Source organism: Pygocentrus nattereri, chromosome 6 (genome assembly GCF_015220715.1).
Source record: "Pygocentrus nattereri isolate fPygNat1 chromosome 6, fPygNat1.pri, whole genome shotgun sequence".
Taxonomy (NCBI): domain Eukaryota; kingdom Metazoa; phylum Chordata; class Actinopteri; order Characiformes; family Serrasalmidae; genus Pygocentrus; species Pygocentrus nattereri.
Genome location: NC_051216.1, coordinates 10,153,048 through 10,173,289, shown reverse-complemented (window position 1 = coordinate 10,173,289; position 20,242 = coordinate 10,153,048). Strand labels below are relative to the sequence as shown.

The window sequence follows — 20,242 nt, the reverse complement described above, 5'->3', positions numbered from 1 at the left end:
AGTTTAAATAGTGCTATTGTATTGAAAGACTGTAATTCTGCTGGTAAATATTCTTTCAGCGTTTCTTTAAGGCCTGCAGTCTTCCAACAACATGTCAATTCACTCCTAGGCAGACAAAATTCATGCAAAACTGCCCAGTGAATTTTTACTAGATTGAAGAGAATACGTGATCAGCTGCGCTTCTGATATCGCCACCTGCGTTTGTGTTGTGTAAGCCTTCCTCAAATATACATGTAAGAAGGACAGAAATGCATTTTTGGAATGTTTCATGTACGTACATGTGTAGGCTTATATTTGAGTTTCATGCATAATAGCAGTTCTAAATTAAGACACATTCACACACAGATTTTCCTGGTTTTCATCGGGACATTAAAATTATGTAGTAACACATATGGAATTTGCAGAGACCAAAAAGGCAGTGTGGTACAGTGTAGTTACAGATCGCACATTCTGTCGTCATTCCACTGTCGTTTCCACTGGAAAACTCCTCTTAAATGGAACAGAACAAGCCAGGCACTTACTGTAAAAAATAAGAAATGAGGCTTTAATTAGAAAGAGAAAATTAGTGAAAAGACAGGCAACGGTCAAATCCAAAAAGGCCAAAATATAGAAAAAGACAAACATAACAAACAATATCAGGCAACCAGATCAAAAAGGGCAAAGACTAAAAGTCTAAAAACGCAGTCAAGAAACACAGAAGACAAAATACAGAAAGAAACACTCAGTAGCTCTACAGAGAGAAGCAATACCTCACAAATATGCAATCCTAAAGCCTGAGCTTATATATTAAACTACAGCTAATCATGCGGCATACATCACAGATGCAACAGGTTAGTATGCTGGGTGAACTGGAGCAATGAATGGTGGGTCGTGACAGTTCAAGAGAGTTCTGGGAACCTCTGAGTCTTTGCAGATGTCCGAGCCAGGAGGATGTATGACATTCACAGTTCTGTTATGTGGTGGGAAGTGAATACAGTATTCGACTAGTGTACAGATAATTATGATTGAAGTACGCTGTTAGAAATAAAGGTGCTGTGCAGGGACATTTTTGTTCATCAAGGTACAAACAATGTAGATGTTCCCTCAAAGGTACAACAGTGGTTTTAGGGTCCAGTCGTGCACCTTAAATACGTTTTTTTGTACCTTTTCATAACCTAATGTTTTAGAACAGGTCAATAAAATAAAAAGCCTGGAGACCAGACGGGGTGTTGGAGTCAATACAACTCTGAAAATATCATTTTAATGGATTATGGCTCAGTTATGATCCCTGACAAAAGGTACTGAGACGTACCCTTGAGGGAACCACCCCAGCGACAAGAGGGGAACTGCCACAGTGACAGTTTACTACCATTTTTTCTGAGAGTGCAGTTCTGGCCAACTATACCGTACTCTACCTTACTGCACCAAAACAGTTCCCCTCTATCTTGATGCACTTTTCATCATTCTGTCATGCCACTCCAGATGCTTTTCCAGCAGGACTGAAGAAGATCCACATGTGCTGAGGCCTACTCCTAGCCTTGCAGTCACAGGCTGATTGGTGCTAATCAGAAGGCAAGCAGTGGTGGAACATCGGAGGCCATTCGCAGCAAGGCCTCCAATGGTGTATGTGTGTTTGTATCCCGACTTGACTCTTTTGCTTTGCAGAATGGCTGGCTCTAGGCCCAAGCAGCTCACCAGGCCGTACATGCTGGAGAAGCGGGAGGCAGGTGTGGAGAGGTACGGCATGGGCCGCTTTCCAAACCCTCTGGAGCACTGTTACATCTAGGGATGTCCCGATCAAGTTTTCTTCGCTCATATTCCAAGTCATTTATTATTGAATGTCTGCTTAAATGGAGTCTGTGCCAGTATTTTGTAGAGACTGTAGCTGCACAGTGCAGCTGCATGTACAGTAGAGCAGCGGGGAAGCCTCAGGACCTTCTAGGCCAAACTTTTTCTTTCGAGGAGAGGTAGTGTTTACCCTGCAACCCCCCAAATATTCAGTGTGGAGAATAGGACAATATAATAGAATAGGACCGGAATAGGACAAGCATGCTAAAGATGGACTGAAGTCATTTCCCATTTTTACTCACGTTTTTGTTCTTTCAATCAAGAAATGCATCAATGTACTATGATATAAGAATAAAACATGAAAAGTCCCACATTGTGGAATAGAAAAATAATAAAATAATGACAAGCATTTGCTCTGTATTTAGATGTAATTGACTCACTTAATTTCATAAATATTTAGCTGGACGTTGAACATCTTGTAATGTTGTGGTTCATGTCACCAGCTAGATTGAGTGGCCAGTGGCTTAATGGTAGGAGAGGTAGCCAACAATCAGAAGGCTGCTGACTGGCTGTGCCTCTGGACATGGCACTTAACCAACTGCCCACACTATCCCCACAGTGCCCCAGGCAGCATTGCTTCATTGGCAGTGCTATGCTGCCCCCAGACTGGCAGAGTCAGGCAACAAATTGACAAATTTCCCTCATAGGATCAATACATACACAGTCAAGTTCATAACATGACATAGAAGGCCAGCCAGCACTGTATTCTAATCATCACTGTTGGCTAAAGCATGCTGGTTTTAGATGAAGCATGACAGCAAAAGCAGATTGTATTTAGAGTATTTTGTATGTTTTTCTAATGCCAGGAAGTGACCCACTCATCCCCACTTGACCCATAGCTTGTAACCCACTGTCCTTGTCCTTTAGAGACGTCCTAGTGATTTCTACATGTCTGTAATTATCAGCTCATTTATGTTGAATAGAGTCATCATACTTGTAATTAACTGTGCAAGTTTTAAAGTAATAATAATTATAATAAATTAATAATTGCACTCTTAAATTGGGCTGGAAACGAAGGGTTAAAATCTCCCAATGGAAAACCGTTCAGTCTAGATACTTTTCCCTGTGCTGTGTAGGACAGCAGAGCCAGTATCTGGATACAGCCAGCATGTGGGTCCCCACTTTAGTTCCTTAATTTAATGACAACATAATATTAGTTTCATAGAAGTTAGTCAGTAATGAATAGTATGTCCCAAATAATAACGTCTTAAAAGAATACAGTGTTTTTGTAAAAATCAAATCATTTCGTCCTTTGGATGTGTACATTGTGATACAATGAATGGATACATTTTGAGTCGTGAATACATTTGCATACCAAGCATGCATACATTAGACTTCTCCTTTCTCATAACTTTAAGCACACTGTTATTCTAAACTAGCCAGATAGCTTTACCTCACCCAAAGCACTGTCATTGCTGACCACCTTTAGTTTCTGAAAATGTGTCTCAGTGCTCTAGGCAGTGGATAATATCAGCTTATGGCACCTCTATGAAAGAGGCCTAAAAATAGAGGCTTATGCACATGGAGTCTAATGGATTTTCGCATTACACTCCATGGCTCTGAAGACAATTCCCTCTGTGTAGCATTTCATTTAAGTTTCAAACTTAAGTAAAGTAAACAGCAAGTATGTTCACTGTCAAACCTTGGTGTGAGTTTTGTCCACCTTAAAATGTGTGAGTAGACCAACGTCTTATTCTTAATGATTGTAAGTGGACTGAGTTTAATATAACTGAAACAAACCCAATATCCCTGCACTGGCTCCAATGTCAGTGTTTCGTATGAGCTCGGGACATCCCTAGTTATGTGCCTGTTCTCACCTCTCCCACCCAGCGCCATGCATGCTGAGCCCACAGGGAGGGAGATATTTGTGTGTACATGTGTGTGCAGGTGCTCATGGGGTTTGCATGTTCCTGATCTCTCACAAACAGTCAACGTCTTACGGTGTGATTCCCTCACTGATGAGCTCCATCTACCTTGTAGGTCCACTACACAAATGTGCTGTTACACACTGTAGCATCTGTAAACATCTGTTTGTCATCCCCTCTACTCTATTCATCACTGGTCAGTTTCTGACCACAGAACCGCTGTTGATCAGATGTGCAGTGACAGGGATTAGAGGTGTGCTACCTGACCCGAGACTGATGGGGCCCAACAAAATTGGGTTTCCGGACGATTTTTCATGCACATCGACTCTGTTTTCTGAAAACAAATTCGTTGCAGATGTGTTTTCTGCTCTCTTACACACTCTCTCTCTCTCTCTCTCTCTCTCTCTCTCTCCTTCCATCTCTCCATCTCTCTCTCTCTCTCCTTCCATCTCTCCATCTCTCTCTCTCCCTCTCTCTCTCTCTCTGTCTCTCTCTCTCTCTCTCTCTCTCTCTCTCTCTCTCTCTCACCAACCCTCTCTCTCTCTCTCTCTCCTTCCATCTCTCCATCTCTCCCTCTCTCTCTCTCTCTCTCTTTCTCTCCCTCTCTCCCTCTCTCTCTCTCTCTCTCTCTCTCTCTCCCTCTCTCCCTCTGTCTCTTTCTCTCTCCCTCTCTCTCTTTCTCTCTCTCTCTTTCTCTCTCTCTCTCTCCCTCTCTCTCCTTCTCTCTCTCTCTTTCTCTCTTTCTCTCTCTCTCTCTCTCTCTCTCTCTCTCTCTCTCTCTCTCTCTCTCTCTCTCTTTCTCTCTCAACAACTAAATATGTGAAGAGTGTGAATTGCTTTCTACTGGACTAAAAGGAAATGATTTATGTGAGAAAACCATTTTTGTGCCAACCTTGTCAGCTGCCCGGGAGAAAGCACGTTAGTGGTACAAGACAGTTTGACCAAACTCTGCTGTCTCTATAGCGCCCCTTGCCCTATTGCTAAGAATGCAGCTTGAAATTGTGTCCATTACGAATTGTGTCTGGATACATTTAAGAACACAATGATAGATGAAAGTTTACTTCTGGCCTCATGGTCTATAGGTCCATTTGGAATAGCCCCTCGGTTTGAGGAGTGGGTGAATGTACCCCAACAGTACATCAGTCTGAGCAACAGCATGGATGATGCTCGCTAGTGAAAGGCTATGACTGGCTAATGAAACAGAGGTAATGCTCATTTTTACTGCGTGTAATATGTTCTCAGCGAATGGGGGGACTTTTGTAATCATATTAATGTATGTTACATCACCGGGCATGTTGACGAGCACACCATCGCTCTCTGCTTTTAGCCCCGTCTTTACGAGGCTTTGGATTAGTTTAGTAATTTCACTCAGTTTGTTAATAAATCTACATTCCCATCCACATTTAGCCCAAAATGTCTCATGCTCGTTGGCCACTACCCAAAAATATCATAGCTAACAGAGCCTCTGTGGAAATTGACCAATGATCAGTGCCGGCTTTACCTAATAAGTGACATAAGCAGCTGCTTAGGGCACCACAGCCACCAGAAGCCAAATCATGAGTTATTACTGCACCATTATAGTGTCTAATTTGCTTGATTGAATCGAAGCTGGAAGTAGTTCATGTCTCAAATCAGAATGTACACATTTGGGGCTGAAATATGGAAAAGAAAAATAAAAGATGAGATAAAAAGCTTAAAGAATGAGGTATGCTCTGTTTATATGGTTTTAACACTGCCATTTGTTTTGGCTTGCGGGTCAACTCACACAACTTTATCTGTTAATCCAGGTTTAGATACTCAGGCTGTGACCAATACTCCTGCATGTGCACATGAATGAGGGATGTTGATGACACCCAGTAGCGTGGAAGATGAGGAGGAGTCAGTAAAGAAGCAAATAAACAAATAAAAAGGGTAGAAAGTAAAGCATTTATAATGGTAAAAAATAACTGTTGCTTGAATTGGGTAAGTGAGAAGTACTGTATTGTGAGTAGAGCTGGACAATATTGTGATGCACAATATGCATTTCTGAGCATATCATGGATCTGTACTTAAAGAACTCTGACCAGCTGCATGTTTCATTACAAAGACAGCATAATTAGTCCTGTTTAATTGGATTTAGTGCTGTATGGTGTTAATTGTGGGGAAAAAAACACTCATGATTTTGATTGCAGTTTTGAAATGTGACATTACTGGAATACTTTGTCTGTGTCATAATAGTCTATTACGTATCGCATATCATGATCATGATATACAGTTTTTCCCATATCGTCCACCTCTAGTTCTAGACCCTGAATCAAGAACGTTAAGGTTAACATAATTTAAATTGTAACTTATTAAAACTCTAAATGAGCACCCAGTCATCAGCAATAATGAGCCACAATTAGCATATTTATAGGTTTCATATATCGCTGTTGTCGGGAGAAAACCTAATTTATCCATTTTTTAAAATTATTCAGCTTTTGACATAATTTGAAAATTCCTCTTGCCCTTTACAATTTTATGATGAATGGACTAAAAGAAAGGAGCCAAAATGACTTGGAAAGACGTCTGGTTCCATTGACGTATATATTAAAAGTAAAGTAAGTTTTTTCCTTCTCCAGTAAAGTTTTGGAGATACAAGGTTTTATTCCAATAGCAGCGATATGCAGCTTGTGCTAGTCATTGTTATTAAATGTTCTCTAATTTTACAGTACATCAGCTGTGGGAGCTGTGGGAGGCCCCAAAAAAAATCCTGCTTAGGGCCCCCAGAAGGCCAGAGCCAGGCCTGTCAGTTATGAAAGACCTGTATAATAGCATATATAAGGGAGGTTTTTTTTTTTTTTAATAAAGTGGTCAGTAAGTATGGATATTCTCAGTTTAGAATGATCACCCCAGTTCTTCAAGGATTACAAAACAGAAGTGGCAGTGTTACTGCTGTGTGTGTCTGGGGGTCTCTCTGAGTTGCGGCCTGCTGTTTCATTAAGCGGTCAGGGCTGGGAGAGTGTGGACTTAAAGCACCGTCCTATGGAGCTTTTGAAGTCTGTGTCTGCATGTGGAGGAGAAGAAAGGCTCTAAATGATAACATGGCCCTTCCAAGCCTTACATCAGGGCCAGCCAGCATGCTTTGGGCTTCTCTGATAAAGAATAATTAATTCTTATTTCATTGCTCCCCTGTGGAGACAAGGCATGGTTTAATAGAAAGTGACTGAACCACATGGCAGTTGCTCACTCACTCGCCAGTTCATTCATTTTCTGTCCTTCTTTCTGTCTCCCCTTCTTCCATTCTTTCTTCCTGGCCCCCTTCCCACCTTTTCTCTCTTTGGAAGGGTTACTTCCAATATCAGTGCCAGATTTTACTGTTTCTTCCTCAAATGGCCATCACTGCTTAAAGTCACAGGCTTTTCCTTTGAGTGCTGAATGGGTTTTACTAGCTTGCTTTAAAGCATGTGGGTGAGCGCTGTTCTCTGATGGATTGCTGAATTTGTGCGCTGTCTTTGGCCTTCTGACTGGATTTGATGGATTGTTGGTCTGTAGTGAAAGCAGGATGCTTGTGTGTTTGTGGTCAGCAGTAACTGGATTTGAAAAGCGAGTTGACAGTGGCTTTAGCATTGAGCAGATGATTGTATCTTCGCTGTTGTCTTTGTGATGAAAGAAAGTATGTGTGCTTGAATTTGTACCTCTGTGCTCTTTGTTTGTCTGCACCTGTTGGAGATTTAATTGGGGCTGACATTTCATACCAAACCCCAAATATAGCCTGAGAGCCTTGTAGCCAAATCCATCTCAACCCATAACACCAAATTTATAATCCAAAGCCAGCAGTAGACAAATAAACATATGCCCAAATCCTGCTGCCACCACCACAGACTCCACACCCCACAATAATGCTGACTTTCGCTGCCATCCCCATGGGATTCTAGTAGGTTTTTAGTGATAACAGTGATTGACATGAACATTTTTTTTTGGCAGTTCTGGATTAAACACAGATTAAACACATTTGAAGCTTCTGAAAGACGTCTTGTTTTACTTGAAGCTTGTGACAGACATATTATCATATATGTCACCTTATTTCATCTTTACCTTAGCCTAGAGTGTTCTTCTCTTAAACTGGTTCCCGCCTTTTAGAAATCAAAGCGTGATTGGTTGATTCCTCTGTCACTTTATACTTATACTGATGGTTAATCTGATGTATTTGATCTTCTCTTCAGCTCCTGAAGTCCAAATCAACAGGCAGGCCTGATTAGCTACACGCACTGGCCACTTTATTAGGTACACCTTGCTAGTAAAAGGTTTTAAAGTAAAAGTATTTTTGCCTTCAGAACTGATTGTCTTAATTCTTCGTGACAGACTTTCAACAAGGTGTTGGAAACATACCTCAGAGATTTTGGTTGGTTATTTGAGTTATTGTTGCCTTTCTATCAAATGGAACCAGTCTGCCCATTCTCCTCTGACCTCTCACATCAACAAGGCATTTTCGCCCTCACAACTGACCGCTCACTGGATATTTCCTCTTTTTCTGACCGTTCTCTGTTACCCTAGAGATGGTTGTGTGTGAAAATCCCAGCAGATCAGCAGTTTCTGAAATACTCAGACCAGCCCGTCTGGCACCAACAACCACGCCACGTTCAAAGTCACTTAAATCCCCTTTCTTCCCCGTTCTGATGCTCGGTCTGCACTTCAGCAAGTTGTCTTGACCACCTCTACATGCCTAAATGCATTGAGTTGCAGCCGTGTGATTGGCTGATTAGCTATTTGTGTTAACAAGCAATTGAACAGGTGGCTTTATGGTACCTAATAAAGTGGCCGGTGAGTGTATATCTACCACAGTAGTTCAAATATGGGCTGGCTCTTCACGGATCTCAGAAGAAGCCTGTGTTACTGTTCGCCCTCCTAGTGCTGGAGGTATCATGTGATTGGGGGAGTCCTAACTAGTGGGTGGAATTGGATATGATTAAATTGGGGGAAAAAATCCTAGAAAAAAGGAGTATTGTAATACTTGTAGAGTTTAAATGCAAGCATGATCCTGTTAAATTATTGCTCCCATCAATAGGCCTTGTCTATGCACCTAGAAGGTCCTGGTAGACACCTGCTGAGTTTCTTCTGAAACTAAGGGTATTAAAAAGGAGTCCAAATGCTAGGGGGCTTTATACCCCTCAAGGCGATGTTTGGCATTAGGCATGGTGACCTTAGGCCCGTGTGCAGCAGCTCCAAAGCGTCTGATTTTGTTGATCATATTTTTTTCTGGAGGTTATACAAGCTGTAAAAGCGCAATTGAGCCCTTGTGTTAGCAGTAGCGGCACACTAAAGTACCTGAATTCACTAAAAGGGATATCTGGGTTCTTTTGGACATATAAGACTGGTTGCCCAGACCCAGATTACACCTATTCGTGGAAAAAGAATGTGCAATGATAGTGATGAATTGCATTGACACTGACGTTTCGACCAAGTTTAGGCTTAATTCATGTCTGGAAAGCCAGTGTATTTATCACTTAGTTCCAACATCCCAGAAGATTTTATTTTGGAGAAATTTAACACGCTTTGTTCTGTTGCTGGCCTCGTGCATCTTTGTGGTCCATGCTGTCACAACACAAGAGGTCCCCATGTGCCAGGCTAAAAATGATGTAATATAAAACAATATAATAACAGCAGAGCAGGAGACATATTTGATAAATGATGTCTGGACCCTCCCGAACAGTCAAGCCCTGCCAAGTTATTCTACCTGTGTGCCGTCTGTGTGTGTACGTGTCCTCCTTTGTACTGGAGAATTAAGGAATAGAATCACAAATGATGGGGTCACCTGGGTCTCTTTGTCATTTTTAGCTTGTTAATTCATGTCCCTGGTCACGTTAAGCATGATTCACCATATTATATTATTTAAAAGGTCTTGTTTTGTTTCTGGAAACGTACTGAAGTTTGCCCTGCCGTGAACCAGCAGGTTGGGAAATATAATGTTAATCAATGAAATCATATTTTAACTGGATGGCTTTTGCTTAAAAAGTATTTATAACAGAAAAACGTCCATAATTCCAGTATGAAACAGAATAACAGCCCTGTCTTTGTTTCATTATTTCCTTTACGCAAAAAAGCCAACAAATTCAAAACGAGGGAATAATACTATACATACAATGGGTTTTGCTCTAAACGCAAGAATAATACTAATCTCTCTCTCTCTCTCTCTCTCTCTCTCTCTCTCTCTCTCTCTCTCTCTCTCTTTCTCTCAGGGATGTGCGGGAGTTTGCTAACGGCTCCGTGTGTCTGGAGTGCGACGCTCAGTGTGAGAAAGCAGAGGATGACGGTCTGACGTGCACTGGACCAGTTAGTTTAACTTCTCTTTCTCTTCATTTGAGGTTCATCGTTTTCTTTTATACCAAAAGGGTCCGAAAGGAGACGAGTAGAGCCTCAGAGTCCAGTTCCTATCTGACAGATGCTAAGACGTTCCATTTCAGTTCTGTAGGGGACCCTTTTTTTTTTGTTTTATTTCCTAGGTTACATTTTATTTCAACTGTGGGGGCAGTCATGGGCTGGAGGTTAGGGAACTGGCCCTGTGACCGGAAGGTTGCCGGTTCGATCCCCAGTGCCGACAGTCCATGACTGAGGTGTCCTTGAGCAAGACACCTAACCCCCAATTGCTCCCCGGGTGCCGTGGATTGGGCTGCCCACCGCTCCGGGCAAGTGCGCTCACTGGCCCCCTAGTGTGTGTGTGTGTATTCCCTAGTGTGTATGTGGTGTTTCACTTCACGGAAGGGTTAAATGCGGAGGTGGAATTTCCCCATTTGTGGGATTAAACTTAACTGGAGTCATTATGAGTCCATATAGGGTTCATTGGTCATTTTCACAACTCAGCAATGGAGTTCTCAATGGATTATACCGAAACCTTTGTATCACTGCTTTAAGTACATGATTAGAATACAGTTGTAATGCTTTTAATTACACAGCTGTAATTAGAGTCCGTTTGATGTGAAAATTGTAATAGACACACTACTTCCTACAGAAACATGTGCCTGTGTAATTTTTATACAGTCAAAAATCTGCACTGTACAAGATTTTTTTTTGTTGAAATTTAAGAAATAGGGTCATGGGTTCAGATTTTGTAACTGATGTTACAAAATGTTTTTCCCACACATTGCATGTAATTACAACGCTCCACCAGAGAGGACCCCAAATCCCCAACACGTACACAGTGCAGCTTTAGTGTGCTTTAGTGTTTATGACTGTCAAATGTCAGATGTGATCATTAGTTCATGTTTGTCAAATTTGTTACACTTAAATTCAAATCTGAAACTCGAAGTTTTAAATCACAAACATAATAAATAATAACACAAAAAGGCACTTATAGATAGCATTTTAATTTAACCTTAAAATAAATAAATACCTATTTTTAAACACTTAAACAACAGCAAAAGTACATTATCTGGTCAACTGAACAAAACTATGTCATGGTGTTAGTGCTTTATTAACAGGATTTTCACAAAGGAATTTCTGTCAGACTGTTTGTCCGTAGTAGTACTTTACAAAATAGTTTATGTGAAATTATTTAAGTGAATGTGCTGCAAATATGATATCTTGGCACGTATAATTTTCTTCGTCTACATGTCTAATATTTCTTATATGATTTTGAAACTTATTTTTTGGCATTTTACCTGTTTTATCATTTCATTTCAAAATTTCAGTTAAATTCTCACTTTATTAATGAAAGACATTATTCTAGTGTATTTCTTGATACAAGCAAATGATTATATAAAAAGCTTTGAACAAGCTTAAAATGTCAGAGATGTTAACAGTCTTAGATGTATTAGCTATAGGGTTAGATACTGTTTATGCAGATTTTTATCTGGTTAGAAGATTGTGCTGTAATGTCTTGTAGGCTGTAGTATGTGATGTAGGCTGCATTTGTGGAGTGCTTGCACGTGCTTTAGTCTCATTTGGCTCTGAATTTAGATGCCTCTGGATTGGAGCGTTAGCACACACAGCCCTTGATTAATTGAATCCCTGGCTGAAATGTATTTTTGCTGCTGTGGGATTGATTTTGCCTCTCGTTAATTTATTGTGCGAGTAGATTAAGTTGGCTAATCCAGGGCAAAAGAGACGCGGCAGAAGGAGATGAATTAGCTGATTTAACGTATATGAGTGTGATAAGAATTACACAGTTATTTATTTATTTATTTATTTTCCGAATCTGCCTGAAGTGAAATGAGTTTAACCCTAGGTGTGTACCAAGTGTGTGTGTGTGTGTGTGTGTGTGTGTGTGTGTGTGTGTGTGTGTGTGTGTGTGTGTGTGTGTGTTTTGCCTGAGATTTTCCTAAGCCCTGGGGATATTTTCCAGTCTAGTCACACAAGGGGGTCTTTCAGATAACAGAACAGTTTGGGAGCTTTGTGCAAGTGTATGATGCTATCATGATCCTACACACACACACACACACGCACTTGGACAGCGTGCTCGTCCTCAGTTCTCCTCAATGGCAATCGGTCTGAATGCATTAGCCTCATTGGACGCAGGATCCCTCTTGCATGCAGCAACTCACAGCCAATCACAGCGTGTAAGTTAGATCAGTGGTGGAGTCTTCACACATACACAGACAAATACAGTCATGTGAAGAAGTAAGTGCACCCTTGAAAAGTGTAGACTTTTTCAGCATGTTTGGACATACAGATATCCTGTCGTCATTTAAATAATAGATCATAGATAAAGGTGATATTATTTAACAAGTGACACCTAAAATGAACATCTTTGTCATCTTTTATACAGTTTAAATGACAGAAATGCAATTTCCTTAAAAAAGGGAAGTACACGTCTCCACTGTCTGGATGATCATCTGCAAGCAGAGAAGATCTCAATCCACTAACAGCATGTCCAGGTCAGGCTGCCCCAGCAGATTTAGCCCAAGAGCAGATTGTAATATGCTAAAAGTTTGAAAAGAAGTTTTTAAAAAGAAGAACCCTGAAATTTCATCACAGGACCTGCAAGTAGCTTTTGCCACTGTGGATGTCAAAGTGTATGCTTCTACCATTATAATGAGACCTACATGGGACCAATAGAACAGATTTGAACTACATGGGAGGTACATCAGGATAAGGCATTTGCTGTCTAAAAAGAGCAGCAGGGCAAGACTAAAGTTTGCTTGATCATTATCTAGACAAGGACTAGGACTTGTGCAATAATGTGATATGGACAGACGGGTCAAAGATAGAATTGTTTGGCCGTAGTACTAGAGGCAATGTTTGGTGAAAACCAGAGACTACATTTGATCAGAAGTACCTCATACCAACTGTAAAGGATGATGGAGAAAATGTTTTGGTTAAGGGCTGCTTTGCTGCCTCAAGGCCCGGCCAAGTTGCAATCATAGAATCGACTATGAATTCTCTTTCATACCAGAGAGTGCTTTAGGAGAATGTGAGGCCATGTGCCAAAAAGTTGAAGGTGGATCTTCCAACAGGATAAGGATCCCCAACATACAAGTAAATCCACCAAGGAATGACCTAAAAGGAAGAATATGAGGCTTGTGGACTGGGCCTAAGCAAAGCTCAGATCTCAGTCTTGTTGATATGCTGTGGGGGAATTTGAAACAGGATAAATGTGCAAAAAGCCCCTCAACCACTGCTCAGTTGAAAGTGTTCTTCTTGGAGGAGTGGGCAGGAATTTCTCCTAGTGGATCCCAGAAAGTGGTAGAGAGTTATAGGAAACACCTACAGAAAGTTGTTTTTGCCAAAGGGAACAATACCGGTTACTTATGCCAGGAATGTACTTACTTTTCACATGACTATATACAGTGGTGTTTGAAAGTTTGTGAACCCTTTAAAATTGTCTATATTTTTGCACAAAATTGACCTAAAACTTCATCGGATTTCACACAAGTCCTAAACATAGATAAAGAAAACCAAATTAAACAAATGAGACAAAAATATTAGACTTGGTCGTCTATTTATTGAGGAAAATGATCCAATATTACATTTTTGTGAGTGGCAAAAGTATGTGAGCCTTTGCGTTTAGTATCTGGTGGGAACCCATTGTACAGCAGTTACTGCATTTAAACATTTCCGGTAATTGTTGATTCATCCTCCACTTTGGACTGGTGGAATTTTAGCCCATTACTCCTTACAAAACCGCTTCAACTCTGTTATGTTGGTGGGTTTCCTTCCATTAACTGTCTGCTTCAGGTCCTTCCACAACATTCCTGTAGGATTAAGTTCAGGACTTTGACTTGGCCATTCTAAACCATTAACTTTATTCTTCTTTAACCAATCTTTGGCAGAACGACTTGTGTTGTCTTGCTGCGTGACCCATGGTCTATATATTATGCACAAACAGTACTGTTCAAAAGTCAGAGATCGTCCTTCTTTTATTTATTTTCCAGCCAAAATGAGGCATGAAATGACATTTTTTCAGCTCCGACATATAAATATATCATTCACATTAGAGCCCTATGAAGATGCTGCCATCTACACTGCACTATGAAGATGCTGCCATCTACACTGCACAAGTTTTATCTAACTGATTTCTGAAGGCTGGACATCTGTCATAGAGAGATGGAGTGAAATGCATTCAATTACTGAGATTTTAGAGGAAAAGATAAGCACTGAATGGTCTCTTTACAGCTCATAGCTATCCTCCACTGCACAGAGTTTAGGTTACAGTGGCTCATTCAAATTTAAGCTCATTTCAGTTGGTTCATGGTTTGTCTAGCTTTAATCCAGCTGAGATAATGCAATCTTGCAATTTCACTTCCTTGACCTCATGGCTTTACATCCAGTAACCAATAGGAAGGACACAGCAGTGTAGCATAGCTTCCGTACTACCTACTCCAGAACATCCTGTGAAAGTAGCAAAAAATGCACAGGAATGACTTGATGCTCCATGTCTTGACGTCGTTGGTTGGAATGGAAAGTTAGGAAGATGGTGTCATGATCCAAAATTCAAGAAATATGGTCAAATGTCATCATAAAGCAGTCAAACAGGTTTTATTAACAGTCTTCTGTGATCCAACAGTCATTGAAATGCTGTTACAGTAGAACAGCCAGAAAAAGCAAAGCCTGAAGGAGTTTACAAGTGTGCTTTTCTAGCCCGTTCAACTTTCAGGTTTGCAGAGTCTGCTTTATTGCCCAGTGCAGTGGGGATTAGGCCGGAACATGTGGCTCCAGTTCAGCTTGAAAGGTTCCTAGCTATGACCTTGGGTGTGAGTGTTTGGCGTGTGTGGGATTCAGAAGCTCATGATCATCGTGGAATTTTGGTCCTGTCATCAGTTGGGGCACTTGTGTGAGCAGGAGATGAAGAGTGTGTAATCTCACAAAGTCCAGCCCCATGTCCTTCTGAGGCTTCCATCACATAAGACTTTTTTATTAATTTGTTTTTTTAGAAGCTGGACTGTCTAGTCACTTTGAAAGTGTATAATGTCTGGCAGGGTTGTTGGACTTTTACTCAACAGTTTCTAATATCGTTGTTGTCTTATCAAAACCTTTTTAATACCATTTGAAATAGTCCAAAATTACTAAAATCTTAGTTTCTTACATTTCTTACATTAAAGTGCATTTTTTCCTTAGTCTTTGAAGTTGCAATTTGATGCAAAGTTAGGTACACTGTGTGGAAATTATTGGGATACCTACACATTACATCTACAGGAGTTTTTTATAACCTTATATCCCATTCTAAATCCATAAGCATTAATAAGTGGTTGGTCCCCCTCTGCAGCTATAACAACTGCCACTCTTCTGGGAAGCTTTCTCCAAGATTTTGGAGAGTGTCTGTGGCAATTTCTGCCCATTCATCCAGAAAAGCATTTGCAAGGTCAGACACTGGATGAGAAGGCCTGGCTCACAGTCTCTGTTCTAGTTAATCCCAAAAGTGTTCGATGGGTTTGTGGTCAGGGCTCTGTGTGGACCAGTCAAGTTCTTCCACACCTAACTCACCCACCATGCCTTTGTGGACCATGCTTTGTGCACAGGGGCTCAGTCATGCTGAAACAGAAAAGGGTCTTCCATAAAGTTGGAAGCATAACAATTGGCCAAAATGTCTTATCATGCTGGAGTGTGTTTTCTCTTCTAAGATTTTAGTTTGTCATTTGGATCATTTCTATTCTTCCTTTTATCATGAAATTTTGACAGTGTATGCAGTAGCTCGCATTTTGAAATTATCTAAAAAAAAAGAGATTTTTCAAAGATTTGCTCCACCAGAGTCAAAACTACCAAAACTACTTTTGCTTCTCTAAAGAAACATATTTTAAATACTGTTTTTTTACTTTTAAACTTACTAAAGATTCTTCCCACTGGCATGACTCATTTATAAAATCTTTATTTATTTATTTTTACATTTCTTTAGGGAGCCAAAAGTGGTTCTCTGGCATCACACGAAGACGTTTTTAGCAAGTTTCTGTTTAACCTGTTAAACTCTAGGATATATTTAGGTTTTTCCATCTGAATTTAAGTGACCAAATCTTAAGATGGATTATTCAGTAACTGCATGAAATAAATGTAAATTTTTTTTTTTTTTTTTTTTTTTTTTTTGTAAAAGTTCAAATTCATGTGTTTTATGATCACACACATTGTTATATGCTTACAATTTACTGCTGAAAGCCAAAAATCTCAGATGCTCTTTGTATTATTTTATAAATTATAAATTATTTCCAGAGAGTTTATAGTTTGTAGCTCAGATCTGGGGGAAAATGGGTCGACTTTCAGTAAAAAAAAATTGTGAGTTCAACTTCTTTTATTTTAAGGGTTTAAAATTTGCCCTGCGATGGACTGGCGACCTGTCCAGGGTGTATCCTGCCTTCTGCCCTATGGCCACTGGGATAGGCTCCAGCACCCCCAGTGACCCTGAGGGAGGTGCGTGGGGGTTTAAAATTACATCACCATCTATTTGACTGGAAAGTAGACAGTTACAGCCTCATATGACGCCCAGCTTCTGAATGTAGCTTATGAAATATGAAAGTTATGTGCGTTTTGGAACCACAGGTGGTTCCAAGAAGTTTGAGAGGCTATGAGTGTAGTGCAAAAAGTACAAATAGAAAAATGTGCGAGTTCAGGAGTTTTAAGAATTGTAGCACTTAGAAAATGAAGTTCAACATGTGCAATGCGGGAAAATTAGGTGGCGGCATTTCTAATTAGCGAAGGGATGCCAGTCAGCAGTTTTTACAGGTTAAACAGAGAGCTGAACAAAACTATTTCTAAAAATAGCTTCAGCTATCAGTTTTGAGATTTGACTTTGCATGATGAATTCTGGTGTTTATCTGTTGACCAGTGCTTTAATCTCTTAACTGGGCACCCATAGAACAAACATGGCACCTATTGAGTTTTAAAGCTGATCAGGTAGCTGAACATCCTCAGCGAATGAGGTAAAGACCTGTGTGACCAGTCTGAAAGCTCAGAGACCACTGAGCTCACCCAGACTCTCAGTCTGCTCCATATGAAGCCTCTGTTACAGTGGATGATCACCCACAGCTTCAGCTGGGGCTGTTTCAGTGGCTGCTTTCTCTCGTACTCGAGTGCTCCTCACAATAACAGTGCAGCAGTGTGACAGGTAGCTGTTGTTCGTGCAGCTGTGGGCTCCTCTTTGTGGCTGCCTGTCACAACATCATCCATCTGCAGACCAGCAACAGTTCTAGACCAGCAGTTTCAGGGCATGCTGTGTCCCCAGAGGCTCAGGTTGGGGCTACTCAGGGTACCTGTTTGATAGCGAAAGTAATTACCTAGCAGAGCTAAGCAACTGGCTGTTATGTAAGCTATTGTCATTATGGGTAATATTTTGGCCAACAAAACATGTTATGTTTTTTGTCCTTTGGTAAAGATTAATGATTACTGAATGAAAGAAGGAAGGAATGAAGGAAGTAAGGACGGAAAGAAGGATAGAAGGAAGGGACGAAGAAATGAAGGAAAGAAGGAAGAAAAGAAGGAATGAATGAATGAAAGAAGGAAGGAAGGAAAGAACGAAGGAAGGAAGGAGGGAAGGAAGGAAGGATGGAATAAAGGAACAAGGGAAGGAATGATGAAAGAAAGGAAGGAAGGAGGGAAGGGAGGAAGGAATAAAGGAAGGAAGGAGTGACGTAAGGAAAGAAGGAAGGAAGGAATGACGTAAGAAAGAAAAGAAGGAATGAATGAAAGAAGGAAGGAAAGAACGAAGGAAGGAAGGAGGGAAGGGAGGAAGGATTAAAGGAAGGAGAGAGGGAATGACATAAGGAAGGAAGGAATGATGTAAGAAAGGAAAGAAAGAAGGGAGGAAGGGGGGAATGATGTAAGAAAGGAATGAAAGGAGGGAGGGAAGAAAAGAAGGATGGATTAAAGGAAGAAAGGAAGGAACGAGGGAAGGGAGGGAGGAAGGAAGGAGGGAGGGAATGACATAAGGAAGGAAGGAAGGATGGAATAAAGGAACAAAGGAAGGAATAATGTAAGAAAGGAAAGAAAGAAGGGAGGAAGGGGGGAATGATGTAAGAAAGGAATGAAAGGAGGGAGGGAAGAAAAGAAGGATGGATTAAAGGAAGAAAGGAAGGAACGAGGGAAGGGAGGGAGGAAGGAAGGAGGGAGGGAATGACATAAGAAAGGAAGGAAGGAATGATATAAGAAAGGAAAGAAAGAAGGAGGGAAGGGAGGAAGGAAGGAGGGAATGATGTAAGAAAGGAAGGAAAGGAGGGAGGGAAGAAAAGAAGGATGGATTAAAGGAAGAAAGGAAGGAACGAGGGAAGGGAGGAAGGATGGAAGAAAGGAAGGAATGACGTAAGAAAGGAAGGAAGGAAGGAAGGGAGGAATCAAGGAAATAGGGAGGGAATGACGTAAGAAAGGAAGGAAAGAAGGAAGGAGGGAGGGAAGAAAAGAAGGATGGAATAAAGGAAGAAAGGAAGGAATGGAATAAGAAAGGAAGGAGGGAAGGGAGGAAGGAAGGAAGGAGGGAGGGAATGACATAAGAAAGGAAGGAAAGAAGGAGGGAAGGGAGGAAGGAAGGAAGGAAGGAGGGAAAGATATTGAATTAAGCTGTTGAATTGAGCTGTTGAATTAAGCTGTTGAATTGAGCTGTTGAATTAAGCTGTTGAATTGAGCTGTTGAATTAAGCTGTTGAATTGAGCTGTTGAATTGAGCTGTGGTAATTATGGCTGATATTTTGGCCTCCAGAACACATCATGGTTTTCATCCATCGTTGAAAATTAGCTTCATAGCTGAGTCCGTGTAGCTGATTTAACTAACTGTCGTTAGCTTGGCTTGTAAATCATAACAAATAACAGTAATTTAGCACTGCGAGATAAACTAGCATAGATTTGCCCAGCTGGTCACCAGTAAACCCAGCGTATGTAGTGTGTTGAATGCTGGTCAACCAGCATGACCCCACTGGGTGACCAGATAAAGCAGCACCAAACCAGCACTAGACCAGCTTAGAACAGCTTACTGTAGCATAGAACATGTGCTGATCTCTGCTCTTTTCTTCAGCAGGGAATACAAAGCAAAAGACCCTGAAGTCCCAACTGATTTCCCACACCAAATGGACAATGACTCATTGTGCCATTAATGTAGACGAATATTACCATAAATTGCTGTAAATTTCCAGAATAATTTTACAGTATGCCTTCTTGTCCAACTAATTTCAGGTTCTTTTTCCAGAAAAGTGGTTTGACTAACTTAGAATAAAGCAAGCATTCGCTTCTTAGCACCTGATGGTCAGAAAATAAAGATGCTGCTCGTCAGATGTCATGACGCAGGTGGATGCTTTTTCAGAGTGTGTGTGGTCAGAACTGATGGTTGCATAACAAGAAATGTGACAGTGTCAACATATTGAACAAGCCACCCTGTCAATACATTTAACAGCACACATCTTATGCAAGATGTCAGTGGGCGCAAATCTAAAGGCACAGCCTGCCTTGAAGCCGCAGGTCAGAAGCTGCTGCGGGTTTCTCCAGGTCTGCAGGTTGATGGATCTTACCTGTCATCCTGGTGAAGCTTGTTCCTCTGCGCTGCTAAACTCAAGCACAATGGATAATGGGGAGCAGCAGAGATGAATAAATGAGACCGAACAGCAGCACCACAACGAGGGCTGAATCACACAGGGGTCAGGAGTTTAGAGCTCGTTCTTACACAACTGCAGATTTAAGGCTATTGAATCCAACTGTGACACAAACGGAGGACTGCAGAAACAATTAAGCGGCTTAAAAAAATGTCTGCTACTCTGATAGATGGTAAAATCCAAACAGATTTGTCTTTGAGGAGAGAAGAGAGTGGATGAGTGCAGCAGGTGGCCTGAGCAACAGATCCATTAAAGAGGAGATTGATGGTACCTGCTAGCTGAACCAGCCTTGGAGGAGCACTCCATCTGAGCTGTGTGGCTGGGAATGTGGATGGGAAGGAATGTTCTTTCATTCTTCGCAGCCCCATGGATCTAAACCCACCACACACTTTATTAGAAACATGTACTCCCCACACAGTGACCACTTCATGAGTCCACTATAGAGGTGTACAGTTCTAGGCTGTTGACAGCGACATGGTAGTGTGTTTGGAGCTGGCACGTGTATCAGACACAGCTGTGTTGTTGGGGTTTTTTACACATGTGAGTGTGACTGCTAGGTTAAGAGTGGTTCAGCACCCAAATGTATCCAACCATGAGC

At 41.0% G+C, this 20,242-nt stretch overlaps 1 protein-coding gene across 4 annotated transcripts in view; it reads left to right on the top strand.

Annotated features, from left to right (window-relative positions):
* The window catches only part of LOC108433052 (receptor tyrosine-protein kinase erbB-4), a 629,333-nt gene that overhangs the window by 482,399 nt on the left and 126,692 nt on the right, over positions 1 to 20,242 (top strand). For 3 of the 4 annotated variants that reach the window (XM_037539223.1, XM_037539222.1, XM_037539221.1), the window contains exons 14-15: positions 1,645 to 1,716; positions 9,890 to 9,983. In XM_037539223.1, the coding sequence (XP_037395120.1) occupies positions 1,645 to 1,716; positions 9,890 to 9,983 (166 nt within the window). The remainder of the gene's footprint in view (positions 1 to 1,644; positions 1,717 to 9,889; positions 9,984 to 20,242) is intronic. The other variant, XM_017707323.2, reaches the window with a different exon arrangement.